The following is a 26,053-nucleotide window of genomic DNA, read 5'->3' on the forward strand; positions in this document are numbered from 1 at the left end:
AAAGCTTTTATTGGTCCAAAATAAAATGCATTTTCAGGGAATTACTCCCCTTTCTCAGATTCCAGGACAAGCATGTAAAGTGGCATACAAAAAAAAAAGTTATACGCAGAAGAAGAGAGGCCCCAATTAACCTCACAGGTCATAATAAAACTCATTCCTGTGGATAAATAAAAATAAATACATAAATAAATGCTAGATCTGGAAGTAAGAAGTATGCTGTCCGCCTCTCTGCATGCATTCTATCTATTTTGCCTAGAACACAAATACTTGGTCAAAACACACTGCACAGCCTCTTGGAACACTGAGCCCCAAGAAGTACTTATGATCTGAGCGACAGCATACACTTTACATCCACATCTAGCTCAGCCTTTTTTCTGTCTATATCTTCCTCTTTGCATGACATTCTATATGTTTTGTCCTATTCTCTGAAGGGACGTTATTCCCTGAATATGCATTTATGTTAAATAAAAGCCTTGCCAGGTTTCCTTCCATAGATGTGTGCAGTTTATTTTTTTTTCCTCCTGCCATTTCAACGGCTACCAGTCCTGGGACACTTTGAACTATTGCGATAGAGGCGCTTAACTATTAATTGTCTTTGTGAAATTGATTACCACCACATGAGGCACTCTGCCTTGTTTATTTTGCATTTTAAATAAAAATGTACTTCTGGAATAAATTCAAAGATTTCATATTTCACCTCTGATGTGCTCCTCAGACAATTGGGCCCTCAGCTGCTCCAGCTCCATACAGTGCTTCTTCTTTAAGGTCTCAATCTCTGATGTATACTTTTCAGAAAGGTCACTCTTCAGGTTTAATAAATCCTCCTTGTACTGCAGGGTCAGAGCTGCACGCAGGTTTTCTAGCTCTTGCTTGTGCTTTGCTTCAACATGAAGTTGTGAATAAGCAAGTTCTTCCTGAGAAGAAAAAAAAAATATATGTATTATATAAAATGTATGGAACAAAAATAAAGCACACAAGTCTGAGCTGAAATGTATTCTACACCAGACTAACCTTGTGCTCCTCCAGCTGGTCTGTCAAGTGTTGCAGAAAAAACAGCTTTTCACTTTCAAAAGACTCTTCTAAAGTCAAAGTAGAACAGTTCAGGGGAGTCACTTCCACCTTTTCATCATCATTCATTTCCCTAAGACGCTGATGCAGTATCTCTAGCTCCTCTCTGTAGGTCTCTTCTGCAGTGCTTGACTTCTGTTCAAAGTAAATTCTAAGCTCTTCCATCTCCTTCTCGTGTTGATCTTTAAGCAACAGCCGCTCCTGCTCAAAGTCTCTCCTTAGCCTCTCAATTTCTTCTAACTGTGTGGAACGGGCGATGAGCTGCTCCTTTACCTCTAAAAATAAAATATATATGATCTCTAATTGTACACCAATGAAGGAGGAGACTTGCGAGTCATCAAGTTTTCAGCATGATTACATCCTAGAGTGAAACGCTTACCATTAAGTTCTTGGCGACTTGCTCTGGACCTGTCAATCTGGGACCATAAAAGTTGGATTTGTTCAGTGGACTCAATTTTGACCTCACTATATTTATTCCACCTTGTCTAGTGAGAGAATACTGAACTTCAGAAAAAGGAATAAAATATGTACATAATAGAAAACAGAAAACATTGACTAAATACCTGATCCTGTTTTCTCTGGATAACACAGTCACTCAGAATTTCACTCTTTTGCAGTAATGGAATGTCTTGTGCCTGGCCATGGTCAGGTACCAATGCTTGAGGGGGGTACTCAACTGGAGAATAATGCATTAATAAAAGATTAGGATTTACTGGAAAAATTGAGACATCATAAACACTGCACACCCAACTTTAAATACAGACCTATTAGTATACTGTGTTTCACTGTGAGTCCATGTACTCGTCACACATGTGCACGAGCCACAAATGTCTTAAATATATTTCCTACATGTTAAAAAAGTTAGTATATTCTCACAAAAGGAGATTTTTCGGTACTCATTGTAAAATCTCTCTCGTCGCCTTCATTAGGGGGGACACCTATACTGATGGGTATATGCTCTTGCCACTAGGAGGCACCGACACTAGGCAAAAAGTCGGCTCCTCTCTGGTAGGATATACCCACCTACTGTAAGTGAGGTAATCAGTTTTGTCACCAAGCAGGAGAAGCCAACAAAGAAACACGCCTGAAGAATGGAGAAAAGAAATGGGTGCGTGCAGTGTTCCCAATGAAGGGTACGAGAAAGATTTTACGGCGAGTATAAAAAAGAAAAAAAAAAAATCTTTTTCCTCGGTCGCTCTTCACTGGGGGACACGTATAATGATTGGACATACCACAGCAGTCCCCTGGGGGGGGGGGGGGGGGGGGGGGGGAGGAAAACTAACAGCAAAAGGGCAATCAGTTCATAGACCGAACCCACTCGACCGCAAGGCCTGCGGACGAGATCCGGGGTAGAGACAACCGAGGCCCACAAACTGAGCTCCCAGAAGAATCCCAGTCTACGGAGAAGGACTAGGACGCCAAGGAAGAGACTGTCCTATGTAGAGACTCAAAAGCTACGGTCAACAAAGAGTAACAAGAAAAAGGTCACCTCCAAGGAACAGAGAACCAGACAGAGGGCTAACCCGGCTGGGAAGCAAAAATGGAAAGGGGCACAAACAAGAGAACCCCCATCCAGAGACAACCAAGTCAAGAGAACATGGCGGGGGAGTGGGAAACGCCAGGGAGAGCAGCGTATGCCTGAGCAGAAGGTGAAGACCAGAAAAACTCTGGAAAAAAAAAGAAAGGATGGAGACTGGCTGTGGACAGGTCTAGTGCAGGGGGAAAGAAAATAAAAAAAATAAATAGATGACCAGAACCGCTGCAGATCAAAAACCTCTGTCCCAGGGGCCCACTTTAAGCACCTAGAAGGCGAAAGAAGCTCGAGTAGGAGTAATCCGAATGACCGAAATGCCCACCGCCCTGGGAGCGGAATGCCCTGAAAAGGGGCATCCCGGAACACCGGTGCATTCAACATGGGAAACAGGTTTCAGAGTCGCCTGGAAGATGTACACCTGTAAAGTAAACCCAACATCCGCAAAACGCTCCGGGTGACAAACCCCTACATATAGACAAGAAGATGCGTGGTACAGAAAGACCCCCCCCCCCCCCCCCCCCAAAACGGGACCGTAGAGAAGTCTGGGCAGGAGAGCTAACCTGCCAGAGACCACAAGCATCCCTAAGGCCCAAAGAACCAGAAGGGCCAACCTAGGAAAGACAACATGCCACAACATTCTAGGATAGTGTTCAAGACACGGAGACTAACCAGACATGAACCCTGTCGGTCTGTGCGGACCGAAGCAACATCCCGTCAGGACGGGAACAGAGGGAGGAAACAAAGGGAAGGTTACTCCAGAAGACTGTAGTGTGAGTGTAGCGCAACCGACAAGGAAGGAGGAACAAACCCCTCCAGGGAGATTGTTCCAAGGGAGGAGGAGAGCAATGGCAGGACCCAAACAACATACAGTGCTAGACCGGCTGTCACCTAGCCATACATGAATGCATAAACTCCTCCAGTAGAGGAGAGTGCCAAGTCTGTAGGAGCAGCAGAAAATAACCAAGAAACAGGAAGAGAGCCAGGCTGCAAAAGTGCGGAACTCCGCTGATTGCTCTCAGCAAAATAAATAAATAAAAAACAACAAGGACCAAACCAGGGACCCCACCTATATATAGAGGGGAAAACAAGGGGTGGTCACTATGAAATCCAGACCATGCCAAGCTCCATGATCCCCATACCCCCTGTGGAAGGGGGGTGATCAAAGTGTGCCAGGCAGTATAGGACCAGTGAAATGGCGCCCAAAAGGTTAGGGGGCAAAGTACTGGGTAGACGTAGTCCCCAGGAACCTTGCAACAACATATCAAGGAATAGAGGAGCTAATTTGAGCCCCGACTATGAATGGAAGTAAGAAGCGCACACACACAGCATTGAGAGGAACACCTCAACTTGGTGTAACCCTACACCAGAAAGGCTTCAACTGAGCCATTCTGGTCATTTCCTAAGACAACAGAGCCGGCATCTGAACCACCCTGCACAGGAACCCAGGACAGATACCTGGAGACATGGAGGGGGCTGAACTGACTGTCACCCCATCATGCCCCATGCCGGAGCAGAGGAGTTCCACCACCTAAACCTGTGGAAACAAGATCACAGGAAGGCCTGAGTCACATCCCACAGAAAAAAAAGGGAAGGTGGACTCTACACATGCAGAGTGGCCTTGCATATGTAAGGACACAAATGTTGTTACTGCATTATATAGGGGTACCAAGACTGCAGACTCAAAAGAAACCGCAGACATTTAAAAGTCCTGCAGCATGGTGTCACAACCATGCCTCTAGCAGACCAACGTTGCACCCTTAGAAAAGGGAACAGAGTGGTGCTCTGTGAAAGTCCATGGAACCTGCAGGTAACACCCACACCCCAGCTCCAAATGGCGCCACACACCAGGACTGCTGTCGCAGACGCAAGGGATGAAGTATGTATGTGGAGCAGGAAACACAGACAGTGTCTGACCAGAAAGTATAAAAGAGCCAATGAAACCACAGACACTCTTTGGAACTTCACCTGGAAAATGAGTCACCAGACTGTAATCGCAGTAGCGGCAAGAATGGGGAAGGTGACCTCGCGGGGTAGAAAACCATGCAGACAAAGTCTGGTTATCTGGCATAGGGACCATGGCCACACCAGATGCTGTAGACAGAATCACACACAGAAAGTGGTTTACCAGCCTAGAGAGCGGCAGGCATGTAGGGAGGAACCTGGTAAATGAGGGAACCCCGCAAACCAGTAATGTGGTGGATTGTATAGGGCCCATGGAGCAACATGGGGTGATTCACTCGTAACTACACCCTTGGATAACCTGAACTACCATCCACAGTATGGGAAGTGTATGGTAGTGAACTCAACGTAGTAGTAGTAGACCATGCAGATAACTGTCGGGCTGACTGGTATAGGATTTCTGAATGGTCATGAACACTCCATCGAACCCTGCAGAAAGTGGGGTATTGGAGTAGGACTGAACTAACGAGCAACCTGGCGGTGTAAGAGACCCAGCAGACGAAAGTCTGGCTGACTGTCAGTCCCGAGTACCTGCAGGGACCCTCATTCAGAGTCCTTAAACCAGCAAAGAGGTATGGAAACCTGACCACGCCGGCAGCAGCCCAGAGAAGGGAGCCCAACAGCGATGGAGACCATGCAGACAACAGTGGGGTACTGGAACTCCAGCATTCAGATAGAGGCGCTGAAGAGACCATGCAGACCACTGTCTGGCTTACTGGTATGGGTCCATAGTATCCAACGGGTCACTCCTTCGGACACCACTCACAGCATTGGGGTTCCGGAACTCCAGCCACAAATACATCAGCTGTGTGATGAGTGGCAGGCAGTGGACACCTTGCATCAGCAGTAGGGTACCGGAGTGCCAGTCGCGGACGCGGCAGCTGAGAGATGAGTGACAGGCGGGCGAGACTACTGTCCAGCATATCAACATCAGGACCAATCCACTTCCACGGAGACCTCGAACTATACGGGGGGATCCAGGCAGCCTTGTGGTAAGATGCGGCACCCGGCTGCATGAACGGGGGCGCCAGCTGCATGATCTGCGGCCATTACAGGAAGAGGGCTGGGGAACTTGCTGAAAGATGCGGCTGGTTCCTCCCCCGCTGCCTGCAGCTGTTAGTCTTCGGTCAGTCTATAAGAACGCAGCCAGGATATTGTGCCTGGCCGAGCATATACAAGTAAGCAGGCTGGTGTGCACACACTGAGAACACGGTCAGCCGCGTGGGACCGGAGACCTGCTGCCTGTAGGTATCCGGTCAGCCTAATAAAGAACGCGGCCAGGACACTGCGTCTGGCCGCACAAGGTAGTAAGCGGGCAGATAACACTCGGACAGGCGTGCAGGACCAGAGACCCGCTGCCCAAAGGCAACAGCATAGAGTTTCCGTCCGGTAGTGAAGATAACGTGGCCACAGTACATGTGGGCTAGAAATGCGTGGCCCGAAGAGGGGGGGGGGGGGGGGGAGGGAAAGTTCACCGGACTGTCCCCTCCAGAATGGCATCAGAGGCCATGAGGGGTCTGGCCCAGCACAGCCGCATGTAATGGCGACCCCTGGATGAGCAAGAATGAGGGAGAGGGGGAAGGGGCTTGTTGTGCATACTAATCCACGGCTCCATCTTCTTATACTGCCCCTGAAATCTTCTATCAGCTTATGGCCACGCTGCATCATACCATGCTAAGATAGCGGGGTGAGCGGTACAACCACCAGGTGCTGGCGAGAAGGGGTGAACAGTACATACTTTATCGCAAATGGGGTAGCAGGTAGCGCCATACCCCAGAACCCCCAAGTGAAAAAGGGAAACAAAAAAGGAAAAAAAAAAACTAACTAAACAGCCCTCCTAGAAAGAGCATATACCCATCAGTATAGGTGTCCCCCAATGAAGAGGGACCGATAAATTATAATTTTTACCTATTGACAGGACAGGCAAGTGATCAGTGGTGAACATGCGCATTTCCACTCCACTCGACTCTATGGGCCTGACAAAGATAGCCAACAGCAATCCTCTGCTATATTCGTCATGCACAAAGGCATGTCTATCACTCTATTCAATCCAACATGGGGACAGAATGTCAAATCTTTTAAAATGCAGCTCATCTACTCCTAGATCTTGTGTTTGCATACATTTACCATTTTTTTACTGGAATACCCTTTCAACAGAAATACTGCTGTTACCACTTTAGCTTGTGCCATTGTCATGCTATGAGTGCACAGTGTTAAAGAGAACCTGACAGTTGGTTCACTCGCACTAAACCCAGGATACTGGGTTAGGGAAGGGTCACAAGTAACCGCCGATGACCTGACTGTGTGCTGCTAGCTCTTGCCACCCCTGGCCTGCTTGCAGCGGTAATCCGCTGCTCCGAACAGCCACACAGGGGCCTGCGAGGCACACTGCGCATGGTGACTCGCCAGCCCCAGATAATCGGGGGGGGGTGTTGGGATTGTCAACAGCTGGAGGGTCACTATGGGTCGGGTCACCAGCTGATCCACAGTGTAAAATACACTGCGGATCCGTTACGTGTGACCCTACCCTTATAGTGCAGGTGAAGAGCTGTGAAATTATGGGTCACTTACCTAAATTTGTTGTATAGGTGCACAGTTCTGTTAGGATATAGCGTTATTCCTAATGTGTTCCAGCGCATATTGGAGGCAGGCTGGCCAAGCTGCCCTGCCTCATCTATATTTTGCCCACAGACTGCCCCCTGCTTCATTATTCAAATTCTTCAGTCTCACGTTACTAGGACGTGAGACGCGGCGGTTAAAGGCGAGTGTGTGACTGGCTTGCTACACACGGAAGTCAGGTGAAATGCGCTCATCTCCCCCCGCAGGCATTCACATCCTAGTAATGTAAGAGTGAAGAATTTGAATAATGAAGCTGGGGCGGACAGAATAAAGATGAGGCAGGGGAGTTTGGCCGGCCAGCCGGCTCCCCCCCCCCCCCCCTCCAATGCACGCTGGGGCGCATTATTAATAAAGTTATCTACTAACAGAACTCTGCACCTATAAAACAGATTTAAGCAAGTGACCCATTCTACAGCTCTTCATCTGCACCATAACCCACTATCCTGGGTTTAGTGAAGGTGAAACAGCTGTCTGACTACATTCTGCTCTGCCTAAAAATAATCAGTTTATGAATAGAGTCATCATATTTAATACTGTACCCATAAGATGCTGGTGACTGGACTCTCTCATTTGTTCACAACCCTCTTCAATAGCCTCAGGCTGCTTCCCATGTTGATGCTGTAGCTCCAGCAAGTTTTGGTCCTCTTTGGACTCTGGGATATCTTCTTGAGAAAGCAGATTTGCTGGGTAATCTAACTGTCCACTATGTTGTTTGCATCGCTCTAATACAATATTTTCGTTTCCACGACTGTCCTTGATAATCTCATTTTGAAGCAGCTCTTGACAAGTACATTTAGAATCTGTATTTTGCTGCAGTGTTTCATTACTGTGCATCTGCAGGAAACCGTGGTCGGTCTGTTGCTTCCATTGCTCTCTCTCTTGCACATGAATAGTATTCAGGTGCTGGATTTCAAGAATATGTTGTTGTTTTAACTCCAATAATTGTTTTGAGCATTCTTCTTTAATTTGTTGTAATTGCTTGGAATGTTGTTCTTGTTTCTGTATAGAGTCTTGTAACAGTTCCTCTCCGATACATTTCAGCTCTTGTGAATGCTGATTGACCAGAACATCCAATTCCTGGGAGTGCTGGTATCTCTGCTTCTCCCACTCCTCATTTCCCAGAATATGTTGCGCTTGTATTTCTTTGATTTCCTTGCGATGTTGCTTTTGTAGTTGCTCCATGGCTTCTGAATGCTTATCCTGCAGCTGTGCAATTTCTTCATTCAACCTTCTTAGATTTTCTGACTGTTGCTCTGTCTGCTTCTCCCACTCATTTTTCTCCTGACTATAGGCATTCTGTAAGGCCTCCATGTCTTCACAATGCATTTGAAGCTGCAAAAATTTTTTTGCATCATCATCTTGCTGCCTTTTAAACTCTTGTTTTTTCAAAGCGAGAATATCCTTTAGCTCAGTTAGCTCTTTTGAGAGAGTGTCCTGTAGATTTAATAACTCATCTGAGTGTTTCTGTTGAAGCTGATCAGTTTGTTTTGAATGTAGCTCAGTCTTCTCCGAAAGCTCTATTCTAAGTTGTTTCAGCTCCTGGAAGTGTTTGTTTTCTTGCTTATCCCTGTCATGTTTCTCACTTAAATGGTCCTGCTCCAAGATTTCCTTATCTTTCTTGTGTTGCTCTTGCAGTTTTGATATCGTGTTTGCATGCTCCTCAGATAGTAACTTGATCTGGCTTGAAAGCTCTTTATTGTGCTGTAAGGTGTTTGAAAGTTCTTTTCGCATCTGTTCCATCTCTTTACAATGTTTAGAGATTGTTTCTTCCAAAACGGTTCTGTCTTTACCAATCTGTTCTTCTAAATATAAAATCTCCTTTCTTTGCTGCAAAGCATCTTTAAGCTTTTCGGTAAGTTCTTCTTGCTTTATTTCCCAATGTTTAATTTCATCTTGATGCAGAGCTAGCATCTCATCTTTCTCCACAATATGTAGTTCCTTTAAATTTGACAGCTTAACTAAACTTTCTTCTACCAGTTTGAGTTCCTCTGACGTTTTCTCAAGTTTCTGCAAACTTTCTTGAGCATGTTCATCTCGAAGTAGTTCTTGTTTCTGCACCAACTCTAGTTTTTCCTTCTCATAAACCTTCTGCATCAACTCCACTTCTTGCCTGTGCCTTTCATCCAATTCCGATGTTTGTGCTACATGTTTATCCTTTAGAAGCACAATCTCTTTCAAATGTTCCTGCTTCTGTCGCAAAATTTCCTTTGAAAGTTCTTCTCGTAAATTTTCTAAAGCCTGACTATGATCATTATGCAAATGCTCTACTTCAAACTGATGCTTGCCCTGAAGGATTGCTAGTTCTTGTGCCCACTTGTTATTCAAATGTTCACGCAGCTGTACCAAGGCATAGTCTTTTTCTTTCAGCAGGTTTGACTGACTTAGTTCAAGATGTGCAGCATGCATGTTGCTTAGGCTGAGACGCAAAGCTTCCATTTCCATATTACGTGCTGGCTACAAATAGAGGTGAATACAGAATTATCCAAATAGAACATTGCCATACACTGAAAAGACTGTATTAAGCAATATTTTAATTAAAGCTTTTTGATAAAATGCAATATAGTGTCTAGCATACCTGGGTCTGCTCAGTCTCTATACTATGTGCATTTTCTAACTGTTCCTTAAGTTCCTCCAGTTTCTGTTTCTCCATGTTCAGGTCAGAAGATATCTTTAGCAGCTCTTTCTCGTGTCTGTCTTTTAGAAGCGCAATTTCACTTTCATGCTCCTACAGAGGACAAGGCAATGAAGCTTTAATTCACCGAAACAAAGGCCAAAAACAAAAGTGTACAAATTATTGTTCTACATCAAATACCTGCTTCACTAATGCAATCTGTTCCCTCCAGCTATGGCCAGAAACCTCCATTCTCTTTTCAAACTCTGCATTCAAATGATGAACCTGAAGGCCATTCAAATTGCAGAGCATCAGTGAACAAAAACACAACAAATTTCTAAATACAGAATAATAATAGGTATAAATGCATGTGCCCTCCTGCTTCTGCTCTATTGGGTTGACGGACACAGCCAGTGGCTGTGCTTTAAGGTTATAAATGTTAATTTATTGGCACTAGGAGCAACCTACAAACACAAGGCTAATGTGAAATATTGTGCCTTATTAATTCAGAAATTCTTGATCAGTAAGGGCCAACAAAACTGGAATTGTTTACAGCAAACATCCAGAAATCACCTCACACTGTTCAGGTGCAGTTCAGGAATAAAAAAAAAAAACTACACTGTGAATGGCTGCTATGTGCAAGAAAAACATTCTCAGACAGTTTTATTAAACAGCTCTGCATTGTGCCAAGCACAACATTTTAAACGAACATCCTCAAGAGAAAAAGTACAGAAAACTAAGCATCAACTTTATAGGAAAGCTGTCAGCCTGTTCACCCACACTAAACCCAATACACTGTAGAGTAACGAAGATCCTTTGCTGAATTCAGTGAATCGCATGCAGGGGGCGGGGCTTAGTTACTACACTTCACTAAGATGTGGAGTTACAGACCATGAATATAAATTGAGCCAGCGGAGCCCTGCCCCCTGTGCGCAATTCACTGAATTCCACAGAGGATCTACTGGGGGGGGGGGGGTTGGGGAATTCAGTAAGTGACCCCTCGGACTCCAGTTCTCCCACACTAATCTGGTGTATTGGGTTTAGAGTGGATGAACAGCTGTTTTCCTTTAACAATGTCAGTGGAGCATGTACCCAAGCACTGATTATAACCAATCAGTGCTGATGGTAATAGTGTTTTTCTGAAAAGTTTGATACCAAGTAGTTTATATTCACACATTTCCAGGAGGAATAGAAGAAGTACTCATCTGTTCCTGATCTCCCATTGGTGACCGTACCTGCTGAAGAGCACTTCCTGTTTTGTTTGTGCACCAAGCTAATCCCAATCCATTACTACATATAATCCTAAAGTGCTTTACAATAATATCAGACAGCCCTTTTTGTTAGCCTGGAAAATCCCCTTTAATGGAGTAAACCAACATTTAAAAAAAAAAAAAAAAAGGAGAAAACCTCACAATACAAACTGCAAAATATTTCTACTAACCTCTTGCAGTTTATTCTCTAGATCTTCCTTCACCTGCCTTAGTAAGACAACTTCTTCACGCAGGTTCTCTTCTCTCTGGTAGAATTCAGCTTCCTTGGCCCTTACAGATTCTTGTAGCAGCTGTTGCTCCACACCTTTGGAGTTTAGTTTATTATCAAATTCTTGACGTTCGGACTCTCGAGCCATTTCAGAATTCTGCAAATTCTGGGTAAGATTAAGATGGCTTGTTTCTAAATTTTTGTAATACTCAAGGGTTGTTTCCAGCTCCTTCTCTACTGAGGACAGCCTTCTTTCTAGTGTAGTCTTCTCCTCTACAAGATGTGACAAGTGTTGCTCACTTTCAGATTTCTGTTCCTGGACCTCTTTCAGAAGTTGTTCTTGGTCAGTTATTCTTTTTCTTAGGACATCCCTCTCAGATTTAATTTCTTCTAACATCTTCTGTTGTTCTTCCAGGTATTCCTTCTTAGGTGCCTTCTCCAGTTCTTGTTTTGTAGCTAAAAGCTCGGCTGTTACAGCTCTCCACTTTTGTAAGGCTTCATTCAGAGCCTCAGCAGTCTTCTGTAACTGTTGTTCTTTGTCCTGAAGATTCTCCATACAAGTTGTGCATTTCTGAACCAAGTCTTCTGCCATCACAGGGCTAAGCTCAATATTCTCACTATCAGTATTGCTGGAAAGATACACAGCAAAGGCCTCTGGATCTAAAAGAGTCCCTAAGGTAGCACCACCTGCTAGGACATCAGTAATTGGCATCGGAGAGGAAAGAAGATTAATGTTTCCTTCCATGGTAGAATTAAAACTTTGTTCCAGTATAAAGTCACTATCAAGCTCAAACTTACTGTGTTCGCTCAAATCCTCTTGACTATTGTTTAGCTCATACATCTGATGTTGGACGTTTGGGATCAAGTACTTGTCCAGTGAAGTCAATGCTGGAGGAGAAATTTCATCTTCTGCTTTGCGAAGTTGGACAGCTATTGAATTCTCAAGTTCTTTCCGGGCTTTAACCCTGCTTAAGTTTTTCTTAAGATCTTCTAACTCATGTCTAAAACCATCAACTCTTGTATCCATGTCTGTATTCTTTATATCGAGCACCTCTTCGTATGAATAGTCATCTGTGTCCTGATTTTTCAAGTTAGTCGATAGCCTTTGGATCAGTTTTGTTTTATCTTCTTCCAGGCTCTGTAGCTTCATATCATACATTTGTAGGTCTCTCTCATGTTGCAGTTTCAAGGCTTTGCTACTTTCAGCTTCTAATCTTAAATTATTTTTAAGATCCCGAAGTTCTTGGTTCAGACGATCTTTCTCATCCTTGTCCTGTGCTGCAATGTCCTCTGCTTGTTGCAGTTTAAGAGAAAGATTAGCTACAGTGTCATTGTGCTTTTGTTCCCAGGCAGATCTTTCCATTTCAAATGTCTGCATTTGTTCTTCAATCTTCATGCGTAAACTCTCCCGAAGAGTTTCTGATTCAGCAAGTCTCTCTTTTAAATCTACAACTAGCGAAGCTAGAAACTCTTTGTCTATTTCATTGGTATCAAGTGTGGTATCTCCATCTATATTGCCACCATCAAGGCTAGTCGACAAGAATTCAGTCTGAATGGACGCTGAACTCTTATGTTTAAGTTGCGTGACTTCCTGATTTCTTTCTAAAAGTTCTTGTTCTAGAAGGGCCACAGAGTTTTCAGACTTCTCCAGCTTTTCTTGTAAAAATGCAAGTCTTGCCTGTTGTTCCTGCATTAAATTTTCAACACTTTATTTTTTTTACAGGACATATTGCAAATTATTAATGATTTTATATACTATGTCAATTTCATTTATGGTACAGAGCTAGTTTATGGCTTGACTCTACAATTGTTCTTACCTTCTGAGAGTTCTCCAACTCTATTTCCCGTTCTTTTGCTTGTTGGTCTAGTTGACGCATTCGCTCTGTCTGCTTTATGAGACTATGCTGGAGTAGAGAAAATTGTTGTTCAGCTTCATACAGATCTGTTTTTCCTGGACTTTTGCCTTTTAAGGATTTACTTGCCTTAAAGAAAAAAAGAAAAAAAAGAGAAAAAAAGAGGAAATTTAACATCCATAATGCTAAGGTTCATTAAAGGGGTATTCCGGGCAAAAACATCTTATCCCCTATCCAAAGGATAAGGGATAAGATGTCTTATCGTGGGGGGGCCCGCTGCTGGGACCCCCCGCCATCTCCCTACATTTTATGCAGGGCCGAGTCTCTAGTTTCAGAAACCTCCGGGTTTCCGGGACTGTGGACGTGCCATTACGCCACGCCCCCTCCATTCATGTCTATGGGAGGGGGCGTGACGGACATCATGCCCCTTCCTATAGACCTAAATGAAGGGGGCGTGGCGTGACATCACATCACGTCCCCAGTCCCGACAACAGAGAGGTTTCCGAAACTAGAAACTCAGCTCCGCATAAAATGTGGGTGCTGTAGGGAGATCGCAGGGGGTCCCAGCAGCGGGCCCCCCGCGATCAGATATCTTATCCCCTATCCTTTGGATAGGGGATAAGAGGTTTTTGCCTGGAATACCCATTTAAAGCCTACTGACACGCTCTGCCCAGTACTTGGCTGGAATCACATCTTGCTTTAACTCTGTCAGCAACCTGTTAAAAAAGGTATGTCGACGCTTACTACACAGCAGGCACATCTTATTTTTAAGGCTGAACTTAGTCAACTAGTGACCAAGTTTAGTCCACTTGCTGCACACAGACACTTATTTTGCATGACTCAAAAACACATGTACAAAATGGAGCTAAAGCAATCACTAGCTGATGACATTTGGCCCATTAAACTCATTGGGTTTGCTGCCACTATGCAAAAGTATATATTTTGCTAACATATACATTTGATGTACTGTTAAAATTAGAAGTTAATTGATATTGGGGGAGTCTGCTGTCCCTTCTGAGCATGTGGGTTCTCCTCAGTAAGTTTGCATGGCCCTTGATCCCAGAGTGGTGTTGTGGTGTTTCCATGGGTGGTTGTGTGGTGTGTGCATGTGTGTGTTGGGCTGTTTATTCCATAGACTCCATGACTGAACTGATTCCCGATTGTGATCAATGCTTTAGGCTAAGTTTCCACTTGGTGTTTTGTTTTTTCTTTAAAAAAAAAAAAAAAAAAAAAAAGAAATAATAAAAAAAAAGAAATAAATAAATGCCAAATTTTTCCTGCATTTTGGCAGTTTTTCTGGCGTTTTTTCAGGTGTGTGGAACCAGCCAACTTTGAACCCTGCGACAGTTTTCTCACTATCTTCAGAATACCACTCTGTGGGTCAAATGCTGAGTGCCCGGTCCACAGAGTGTTAGGAGGCGAGGAGTGATGTATAGCATCAATGCTCAACTCCTCCGGCCGTATAGTATACATGGGTGCATACTATACAGGAGTCGGGAATCCCTTCACTATACTGCTCCTATAGCCACTTCGGGAGGTATACAGCTATCTATAGCTAGCTCTATACAGAAGAGGAGATCCCCTAATCTCCCTCGCTGTCGGGTCAGTGTAGCTCCGCCCCTAATGACGACATGATTAGGGGCAGGGCTACAGACGGGAGCCAGGCTCTGTTCACATTGTACATTTTGTATAATGTGAACAGACCCTTCTGCCAGTGTTTTCCCAGACAGGTAGACTAAGGCTGTTGCTATACTACAACTCACAGCATGCCAAGACAGCCAAATGCTGTCTGGGCATGCTGGTAGTTGTTTTTCAACAATTGGAGGCTCTTTGTTTAGGAAGACATTGCATTTTGGGTGCTCCCTCTAGAGGAGAGCGCCAAAAATGTCCTAACCCATTTTTTGTGTTTCTTGTTTTCTTCTCATTTCAGATTAGTGTATGGAGAGAATTACAGCGGATAAACTGGACTTTTTTCTTTTTATAAAATGGCTAACGAGGGCTGTGGGGAGTGTATTCTGAAATAATGTTTCCAATGTGTTGCGTTTTTTTTTTTTTTCTTTTATTGAATTCAGGCTTCGTAGTGGAAGCAGTCTTCTTGACGGAATCCATTACTAAGCCAGGGCATAGCATTAGCACCAAAAACAGCTAAGCTAACCCCTAAATATTACCCTACCGCCACAGGGGAACCAGGCAGAGCTGGTACCAACAGGCCCAGAGCATCAAAAATGGCGCTCCTGGTCCTAGGTGGTAACAGGCTTGCGTTATTTAGGCTGGGGAGGGCGAGTAACAATGGTCCTCGGCCACCCTGGTAATGTCAGGCTGTTTCTGCTTGGTTGGTATCTGGCTAAGAATGAAAATATGGGGAACCCTATGCATTTTATTTATTTATGGAAGGAAAAAAAATGGATAGGGTTCCCAGTATTTCATTTGCAGTAATCCGAATCAGACATAATCCTCTGCATACACAAATCTAAAACGAGAAGAAAATGAAAAACACAAAAAATGGGTTAGGACATTTTTGGCGCCGTCCGCTGGGGAGATCGCCTAAAATGCAATGTTTTCCCAAACAAAGCCTCCAATTTTTACAAAACTACAACTCCCAGCATGCCCAGACAGCCTCTCTTTGTCTGAACATGCTGGGAGATGTAGTTTAGCAACAGCTTGAGTCTCCCTGTCTGGGAAGACACTTGCAGAAGGGTCTCTTTACATTATACAAAACGTATAACGAATAGAGCCTCACACCTTTACCAGCCTGGCTCCCGCCTGTAGCTCCGACCCCAATGATGTCAACGCTAGGGGGCGGAGCTACAAGAACCCGGCACTGAAAGGACGTAAGTGAAACTCGAATATATAATATCTATCTATCGAAAATGGTAGAGCAGCACCTCACATGCTCCACCCTATATATACACTTTGTAATGATCACTATTGTTTGCTTGAGAATGGTGTTGTGAGGACACCGAAACGTCGCACCAAGTTTTGTTCATGGAATAAAGACACTTTTTTTCACCTTATTGAGTGCTGCGGTCATCCCTTTTGTTCTTTGATTTAGAGATATATATATGAAATATTTTTTTAATATATATTATCTCTATCTACATACATACACACTGCAGGCTCACTAAGTTCTTGATGCGCAGTAGTTATACGACTTATATCTACTGCTCAGCATCAGCTGTTCTCCCGGCTCTGTTACCGCAAGCACAGCTGAAGTCCTGGTCTGTGCAAGGACATTTTCCAGCACAGTATGCTGCGCTGGAAAATGCTGTATGGCTGCGGAGGGAAGTAGGGATGCTATGCATTACTCCTCTCAGAGGAAGCTGAAACTGGCGTTTCAAAGCAAAACCACTAGTCTCAGCATTGCTGTGATTTGGATAAACTGCCAGATTGCAGCAAAAACGCCGGGGGTCAGGGGAAAAAAACGACAAACCAAAAAAAACGCAACGTGAGCTTGGCGTTTTGAGTTTCCCCATTGAATCCCTGCTAACATCAGCTCACAGCGTTTTTCCCAAGGAAAAACACCATGCTGATGTTTTTTTGGGGGACAAAACGACAAAAAAAAAAAAAAAAAAACAAAGTGGAAACTTAGCCTTACATATTTCCTGGTGGATGCTACAGCTCTCTTGTGGAGCTCTCTGGGGTGTTTTCATTTTATTATGTTTATGCAAAAGTTCTAAATAATAATATGAATTAGTGAATCTAGCCACTTACAAAAACTTTTTATATAATGTAGAGAACATTATAGGTAGATTTGTGTATATTTCTAGGTATTAAAAAAAAAAAAAAAAAACGCTGTCTCGTCCCTGCAGCTATACCCTGTGTGTCTCTGCAGAGACAAAATACAGATAGTGTGGGCAGACAAATAGGGCTCTGTGCACTGAGGCTCTGTGGAACACGCCTGCTCCTCTACAGTACACACACACACACACAGAAGCAACATAGAGGACACTGGGTGATATTTAAGTTCACTTGACTGTTGAGGTGATGATGAGTCACTTGGGAGGCCCAGCTTTTTAAAAGTTCTAACGTAAGATTATACCTTGCAGTGTTGAACATGCATTTCTACCTACAGAGATAAAATAAAGCATAATTATACAAGTATAATTTTTTTTTTAGCTTTACGAGCCTTCACCTTTTTTTGGATCTAGTACAAGTTTTGGTTTCAAGAACCAAAAAAAATAAAAATAAAATAAAAACCTGCATCCACATGTGGTGGGTGAAGTACCTGACTTTTAAAGTGTACATTAATTTTTTTCAGTGCTGAAGCTTTCCTTTAAACAAGAAAAGTGCCAGGTGTGAAGTACTTTATGGAACCAGTTTGTCTGCAGTCTTGAGGAGAATATATAATCTGCTTTTTTTTTTTTTTTTTTTTTTTTTTTTAATACTACTCACATTTTGCAGCTGACTTTGAATGGCGTGGATCTGACTCGATAGCCCTAGAGCCTCCCTTTCTACTTCCTCACGACTTAGTAGTGCTTGCTGCAAGTTAGTAGATAACTGCGTTATGATATTATCCCGATCACGGACCGCTGTCTGCATCACCTATGCAAAATTATAGTAATAAGTACTACAGCAAACAACTAGCCCCAAGAAGAAAGTATGGACATATGAAGTAGCCTACAAAAAGCATAACAAAAATTATTAAAACCACATTTTGTTGTAGGAACAAATATGGAATCCTAAAAGTTCCTGAAATCATGCACAGCATCCAAGATATTTTGTATGAGCGCTTCTGCACCAAAAATATTGAAAACAAGTTTTTGCATTCTGCTCACAGCACCAGGGCATCCCTCCACTAATCTCCATTACCTGAATCACTGCCACTTCTAAATTTAAATAGACACGCATCAGTTTCACCCACACTAACCTGTTTGTATAGGGACAAACTTTTCTTTTGAATGAACAAAGTGCACTGCACAGGAGCAGAGTGCTTCATTCATACTAAGGCTATGTTCACACACTCAAATACCATTCTGCAAAGTTTGCTTAGGAATTTTTGCAGAACTTTGGTACTTCAGTTTCTGAGAGCAAAACACACAAAATGCTGCTAAAATTCCAAGCCCCATTGACTTCAATGGGACTCTGCTAGTAATTCTGCAAAAATCAAAGACGTTTTGAATGTTTTTTGCAGAATCCAGCCACAGAAATTCTGCTGTGTGAATAGGACAGCGGAATCCCCATTAAATTCAATGTGCAGTGAATCTTCTTGAGACTGGTGTGGCTCCTATCGGTTGGACTTGTACCCATCAGCTTGTTATCCCCCTTCATGAGGGTGGAGGGATACTTCATACAAGAACAATCCTTTATGATTTGAGAATAAAAAATGACAGATCTGTATAAAGTCAATAAAGAGCATCTCTTAATCAAAACCAGAGTTACCCAAACGGCATAGTCTTCTGGCTACTCTGTTTACATAACTTTGGAGGTTAAGTAAGCAGCGTAACTCACTGGGCTATGCCATTTGTGCAATTCTCATTAAAGTCAATGGGAGTTATGTAAATTGTGAAACTTCCACACTTCAGCTACTTTCACTTTCCCGGCCCACCATTAGCCACCACAAATAGGCTGGAGGTGGGCAACTGATGATTTGAAACAACCCCTTAAAATCTCTATTCAATCTGCTGCAATTTAAAGACTGGGTGTACCTCCTGTAGAAGATCAGCAGACAAATTCTCTTTCAACGGGGTTTGTGGCCTTTGAAAACGATCCGTAAAGCTCCCAATGTCATCTGGTGTCAGCACAAGTCTAGCTTCCAAGTCTGCCGTTTTATCCAGCCATTCAGATGCATCCAATAAACTGTTCATGGTCTGTAAAAAAAGACTATTTATTGAGCTTGTTAAAAGGGGTACTCCGCAGGAAAAAAAAGGTTTCACATCAAGTGGTGCCATAAAGTTAAAAAAATTTATGAATTACTTCTATTTAAAAATCTTAATCCTTCCAGTACTTATATAACTTCCTCTGGAGCATACAACAGCTGATATTTCTTTAGTCTGACCACAGCGCTCTCTGCTGACACCTCTGATCATGTCAGGAATAGGGCTGGGTGGTATGGCCTAATATACGTATCGCGTTATTTTTTGTAACTTATGACGGTTCCACGGTATATAACGGTATTTAACATCAGTGCCAGTTAAGTGCCGAAGCCCCGCCCGTGCCAGTTACAGAAGATTTCAACAGATAATAAAACTACAATTGCGGGAGAACAGCAGCGCAGATCCGACCAAGGTAGGGCTCGTTTTAATCAGCGTCTCCCGCACTATCGACCAGTACCTGTGGATAGTGCGGGAGAAAATATCTGACAGTTTTCCTTTAAAGTTTATTTTGTTTACCTTTTGCAGCCCGGGCATAGGGATACAGTATAGAGCAGTGGTTTGCAATCTGCGGATCTCCATATGTTGCAAAACTACAACGGCCAACGGCTGTCCGGGCATGCTAGGAGTTGTAGTGTTGCAACATCTGGAGGATGAAGAACACTGGTCAAGTGTCAGCACCGGCGGCTGCAACAAACAGAAGGACCAGGAGGGCAGCGCTGGCAGGTGACATATGTGAGTAGCAGTGCTGGGATGATAATTTGGGGGGGGGCATAACAGCGCTCGCGGGCCACATATGATTAGTTCCCCAATGTGGGGACAGCGCAGCGCTGGGCTGATAATTCATCCATCCTGAGGGGGAGGGGCCAAACCGGTATTGCGGTATGGGTTAAAATTCATATCTTGCAGCACAAAAATGTCGGTATTCGGTATGAACCGGTATACCACCCAGCCCTAGTCTGGAATTGTCCTGAACAGGAGGTTTGTTAAAGCGTACCTGTCAAACATCACGCCAGACTGGAAACTGAGGTAGAAACCAATGAAAACCCAGCTGGGATTCTCAGGGTCTGAGCACAGGAAGGAGGACTCCAGAAGACATTTGTGTCAGTGCAGTACAACTGACACAGACAAAAAGGAAGGAAGAACACACCCCTTCCAGGGAGATTGCACAAACTCCTCCAACAGAGGAGAGCGCCAAGGCCGCGTGAGCAGCAGATCACCAAAAAAAAAAAAAAAAAAAAAAAAAGAAAGAGCCAGGCTGTGATAGTGGACAGTAAGCACACAAGCCTAGACAGGGAAAATCTGCACTCAGCAAAGAAACAAGTGCCCCGCCAGATACTCCACCTATATACAGTGGTCCCTCAACATACGATGGTAATCCGCTCCAAACGGACCATCGTTTGTTGAAACCATCGCATGTTGAGGGATCCGTGCAAATTATAGGACAGTGGTCTACAACCTGCGGACCTCCAGATGTTGCAAATCTACAACACCCAGCGGCTGGGTGTTTTAGTTTTGCAACATCTGGAGGTCCGCAGGTTGTAGACCACTGTTAGAGGAAGTTGTACTCACCTGTCCCCGCCGCTCCGGACCGTCACCGCTGCCCGGGATGTCGCCGTCCATCCCTGTCGCCGCGTCCCCGACGCTCCGGCAAGGCCTCTGCTTCCATGGCATCCGGTACAGCGTGCGCAGCGACGTGATGACGTCGATGGAGAGCGCCGAAGATGCAGAGGATCCCGAAGAGGACGCGCCGGAGCCCCGAGGACAGGTAGGAGACATCACCAGAGCTCACGGGGCACCGTAAACTGCTGTCCGGCGGCAGCTGAAACGGTCAGCGCTGCTGGATAGCAGTTTATGCGATGGCCCCGACATAAAAAAAGCATCATATGTTGATGCTGCCTTCAACATGCGATGGCCTCAGAGGCCATCGCATGTTAAAATCATCATATGTCGGGGCCATTGTAGGTCGAGGGGTCACTGTAGTGGGAACAGCAAGATGGCATCATCTTGGCGGCAGAAAAGACTCAACGAAATAGCCACTCTAGGAGGAGGGAAAACCAGGGTGGTCGAGAGAAGTATAGACTAGGGATCGACCGATTATCGGTATGGCCGATATTATCACGATTTTGGGCATTATCGGTATCGGCAATTACCTTGTCGATAAGCCGATAATGCCCCGCGAATATACCCCATCAGTAAGGTGCGACCAAGAAACATTGTTTTTGCATGCTTTTTAACATATCAAAAATTATTGGGGGAGATTTATCAAAACCTGTCCAGAGGAAAAGTTGCTGAGTTGCCCATAGCAACCAATCAGAGCTCTCATTTTTCAGAGGCACTTTTTAAAATGAAAGAAGAGATCTGATAGGTTGCTATGGGCAACTCAGCAACTTTTCCTCTGGGCAGGTTTTGATAAATCTCTCCCAATGTATCTGACAGTGTCCAATTAAGGGGATTTAATGATTCTCTGGACACTGAGCACTGTGGTCAGACAGAAAAGACCTATACAACTTCCTCTGTAGTATACAGCTAATAAGTACAGGAAGGATTAAGATTTTTAAATAGAATTCATTAACAAAGCTGTAACTTTCTGGCACCAGTTGATAGATTAAAAAAAAAAAAAAAAAAACTCTCCAGTCCCCGACTTCTTCCGCTTCCTGTAAGTCGAAGAGTCACGTGATGCTCAGCGTATCACCGTATCAGGGGGACACTGCTGCGGACGGAGTGGAAGAAGTAGAGGACGGGACATCAGTGCAACAGGGGGAATGTAGGAAGGAGAGTTAAAGTTTGTTTTGTTTTGCTTGGGCAGCCCGGGCAAAAAACACACAAACACGCACTGGAGTACTCCTTTTACATTAACTGGTGCCAGAAAATTATACAGATTTGTAAGTTTCTTCTATTTAAAAATCTTAAGCTTTTCCATACTGATCAGCTGTTGTATGCCCTGGAGAAGTGGTGTAGTTCTTGCTAGTCTGATCCCAGTGCTCTCTGCTGCAATCCTCTGCCCATGTCAGGAACTGTCCTGACAGGAGAGGTTCGTTAAAAAAAAGGGGTTACTCCGGTGGAGTATTTATTTATTTATTTATTTATTTATTTAATTTATTTATATCAACTGATGCCAGAAAGTTTAACAGATTTGTAAATTACTTCTTTTAAAAAAAATCTTAATTCCTTCCAGTACTTATTAGCGACTGTATACTACAGAGAAAGTTCTTTTCGGATTTCTTTTCTGTCACGACCACAGTGCTCTCTGCTGACACCTCCCATGTCAGGAACTGTCCGGAGATAGCACAGTGGTCGTGACAAAAGAAATCCAAAGAGAAAAGAATTTCCTCTGTAGTATACAGCCACTAATAAGTACTGGAAGGAATTAAAGATTTTTTTTAATAGAACTAATTTACAAATCTAGAGAAAAAAAAATAAAAAAAAATAAATAAAAAAGGAAATTTTAGATGCAGCTCACAACTATACACTTACCGAGGTGAACTGGGGTACACACCTATACCACGGTGTGTTAGAAATATCAATATAGAAGAAAAATGGTTTCCCCCACCTCAAGGTTTGTGTTTGTAATAATTTTTGTAATAAAGTTTGTAATAATTATAAAGATATTGCAATAAGACCGTGCTTCAATTATTCTAATATTTTATTACATTTTATCATACATATTTGAATCAATATAATCAATATGTCACTCAATTGCTATATTATTTGCAGAGTTCAATTCATGGACACCAAGATATCTATTAAATGTAACTGTCCTTTGAATTGTAGCAATAATTGCTACAATGTTATTATATTGTCTCTGGTCAGGTTGTAACAGATGTTATAATAAATGATGATCTATTATCAGTTCTGTGTAGTTGGCAATTACTCGCTGAGCTGCACATATGCTTGCAGGAATATGTGCTGGCATGCACAAATGGCGGCTGGTCCTGACGGCGCAGGGCCCGGGTAATACCGCCCGATGGAATCGAGGAGATGGATGCAGAGCCTTGTGGTGGCTGGTCCCGACGGCGCAGGACCTGGATTATGCCGCCCGGTGGAATCGAGGAAACGAATGCAGAGCCTCGTGTTTTTCAGCGTCTGAAGTCAGAGTTCATGCAGACTATGGGAGCTGAGACTGGTATGCAGGTAAGTCCTGGAGGTGGATTGCTCATTCAGAGCTACAGATATTATTCAGAGTACGGCTGTCCAGAGTCTTAGCAGTAAAAGTTCTTTAAGCAATGAGTGGCATAGATAGCATGTTAGAGGCCGGGACCCGTGGCTAATCGCTAATAGCCCTTTAGACACGGCGTTCAAAGTTAATCGCCGTGTCTAAAGTGAAACTAAACTAATGCCGGTTAGCTCAGGGGGCTGTTTGAAGAGCTGTAGGACACAAGGAGGGTCCCCTTACCTGCCACCTGGTGCCTGATTGCCGAATTACTGAGATCCAGGCATGAGCAGTCAAGCGGCAGAATCATCGATCAATGGTTTCCTATAAGAAACCATTGATCAATGTAAAAGATCAGTATGTGCAGTGTTATAGCCCCCTATGGAAGCTATAAAATTACAAAAAATAAATAAAAAAAAGTGAAGAAAAAAAGTTAGAGATCATTTAACCCCTTCCCTAATAAAAGTTTGAATCACTCCCTTTTCTTTTCCCATAAAAAAAAATAAAACTAAAATTAAAACATATGTTGTATCCTCGTGTGCGGAAATGTCCGAATTTTGAAAATATATCAGAAGTGTAACCGCACGGTCAATGGCGTATGAGAAAAAAATTCCAAAATCCAAAATAGCGTATTTTTGGTCACTTTTTAAATCAGGAAAAAAAAAAAAAAAAAAAATTAAAAGCAATCAATAAGTCCGATCAATACAAAAATGGTACCACTAAAAACTTCAGATAACGGCGCAAAAAAATTAGCCCTCATACTGCCCCATACACGAAAAAAAAGTAATAGGGGTCAGAAGATGACAAGTTTAATACGTATACATTTTACTGCACGTAGGTATGATTTTTTTCAGAAGTACGACAAAATCAAACCTATATAAGTAGGGTATCATTTTAATCGTATGGACCTACAGAATAAAGATAAAGGTGTCAATTTTACCGAAAAATGTACTGTGTAGAAACGGAAGCCCCCAAAATTACAAAATGGTGTTTATTCTTCAATTATGTCGCAAAATAAATAAAAAAATTCGTTTCGCCATGGATTTTTGGGTAAAATGACTGATGTCATTACAAAGTAGAATTGGGGGTGCAAAAAATAAGCCATCATATGGATTTTTAGGTGCAAAACTGAGTTGTTTTTTTTTAAGGTAAGGAGGAAAAAACTAAAGTGCAAAAAATGGAAAAACCCCTGGTCCTTAAGGGGTTAAGGGGATTTCCTGATTCTCGGACACAGGTGGCAGCAAAGAGCACTGTGGTCAGACTGGAAAGAACTACACAACTTACTCTGGTGCTAGAAAGTAATAGAAAGCTTAAAAAGGGGCACTCCAGCGGAACACTTAATTTTATTTTTTAAATCAACTGGTGCCAGGAAGTTCAACAGATTTGTAAAATACTTCTATTAAAAAATCTTAATCCTTCCAGTACTTAACTGCTGTATGTTCCCAAGGAAGTTCTTTTCCTTTTGAATTTCTTTTCTGTCTGGCCACAGTGCTCTCTGCCAACACCTCTGTCCATGTCAGGAACTGTTCAGAGCAGCAGTTTGGTGTGGAGATTTTCTCCTGCTCTGGACAGAGGTGTCAGCAGAGAGCATTGTGGTCAGATAAAAGAAATTCACAAAGAAAAGAACTTCCTGTGGAGCATACAGCAGCTGATAAGTACTGGAAGGATTAAGATTTTTAAAGTAGAAGTAATTTACAAATCTGTTTAAACTTTCTGGCACCAGTTGATTTGAAAACATCAATTTAACTGGAAGGTTAGGTAGTGGAGAGGGAAGAAAAATGGGGGGAGATTTATCAGAACCTCTGCAGAGGAAAAGTTGACCGGTTACCTACAGCAACCACCCTGATGGCTTCTTTTCATAGGCCTTTTTATAAATTAAAGAAGTGATCCGATTGGTTGCAGTGGACAACTTTTCAACTTTTTCTCTGCACAGGTTTTGATAAATCTCCCCCAATATTCCTTTCATGGAACCCAAGTAGTTATATCCTCCTGCCCTTCCATATGCAAAGAGTCTGCCTTCTGGGACTCTCTATCAGCAAATTAAAGGGTCTATATGCTGCACACTATTATTTATATGGCATATTATGTATGAGCTGTAATGCCCAGGGCATGGCTACTTAATTTTTTTTTTTTTTTTTATGCAAGAAAAGACAAAAAGTAGTTCTACTGATCTGCAGAGTAAAGTAAACTTCGAGGAAAAATAAAAAATAAAGAAACAAAAATCATAAGCACCAATTCGTTCAAAAAATTGTTACATTTTTCAATTCATTGTACATCGAGTGGTGTCATTAAAAGAAAACTGTATTGGTATATAACTATAGGAGGTAAGTTATATACCACTACAGTTTTCCTTTAACCACTTAAGGACACAGGGCATACCTGTACGCCCGTGGGAATTCTGTTCCCCGCTGCTCACTGGGCAAGGACCGGACCAGGATGCCTGCTGAAATCGTTCAAACCCCTAACGTTCAAATGTACCACTAACAAAGTAGAATATGTCACAAAAAAGACCAACATGAACCTGTACCTCTGTTGTGATGTCTTCTGACACTGTATCCCTTTGTGCACATTCTCCCTTGATCATCGTGCTCTCCTCCTTCGAAAAGTCATTCGTGTGTACAGCCTTATTCTTCCTCTTCTGCGACTTTTTCTGCGCCTTTGAGCTTTCCCCTTTTGTTTTGCGCTGTCTGAAGTTAGCAAGCTGCACAGGAAAGTAAAGGATAGATAGAGTGAGAGGTAGGTGAGGAAAAGGTAACAGGGCCACAAGACACTCATAGTTTTCATAAAGACAGGGGTGCACGGACGTAAGAGAAAACCACGGAACACCATCCTCAGTCTTGGAAGTGACATAGTCCATGAGCAAGCATTATCAAAAAATTATCTCAAGTGGAAAGTCCCAAACAAATGAACAGAAAAAAAGCTAAAAGAAGAGTGAAGAAATCCTGGCTCAACAATGAAAACCACATA

The 26,053-nt window shown here is 43.1% G+C and overlaps 1 protein-coding gene across 1 annotated transcript in view; it reads right to left on the reverse strand.

Moving 5' to 3' along the window:
- The window catches only part of PCNT (pericentrin), a 115,726-nt gene that overhangs the window by 79,157 nt on the left and 10,516 nt on the right, over nucleotides 1-26,053 (reverse strand). Inside the window, exons 2-13 of the mRNA XM_056536639.1 lie at nucleotides 25,614-25,787; nucleotides 18,769-18,930; nucleotides 17,516-17,665; nucleotides 13,088-13,252; nucleotides 11,233-12,957; nucleotides 9,993-10,076; nucleotides 9,756-9,905; nucleotides 7,720-9,634; nucleotides 1,632-1,744; nucleotides 1,448-1,553; nucleotides 1,012-1,343; nucleotides 698-914 (exon numbers count right to left, since the gene is read on the reverse strand). Coding sequence (XP_056392614.1) covers nucleotides 698-914; nucleotides 1,012-1,343; nucleotides 1,448-1,553; nucleotides 1,632-1,744; nucleotides 7,720-9,634; nucleotides 9,756-9,905; nucleotides 9,993-10,076; nucleotides 11,233-12,957; nucleotides 13,088-13,252; nucleotides 17,516-17,665; nucleotides 18,769-18,930; nucleotides 25,614-25,787 — 5,293 coding nt within the window. The remainder of the gene's footprint in view (nucleotides 1-697; nucleotides 915-1,011; nucleotides 1,344-1,447; nucleotides 1,554-1,631; nucleotides 1,745-7,719; nucleotides 9,635-9,755; nucleotides 9,906-9,992; nucleotides 10,077-11,232; nucleotides 12,958-13,087; nucleotides 13,253-17,515; nucleotides 17,666-18,768; nucleotides 18,931-25,613; nucleotides 25,788-26,053) is intronic.

The sequence above is a fragment of the Hyla sarda genome, chromosome 8, assembly GCF_029499605.1.
Source record: "Hyla sarda isolate aHylSar1 chromosome 8, aHylSar1.hap1, whole genome shotgun sequence".
Lineage (NCBI taxonomy): Eukaryota > Metazoa > Chordata > Amphibia > Anura > Hylidae > Hyla > Hyla sarda.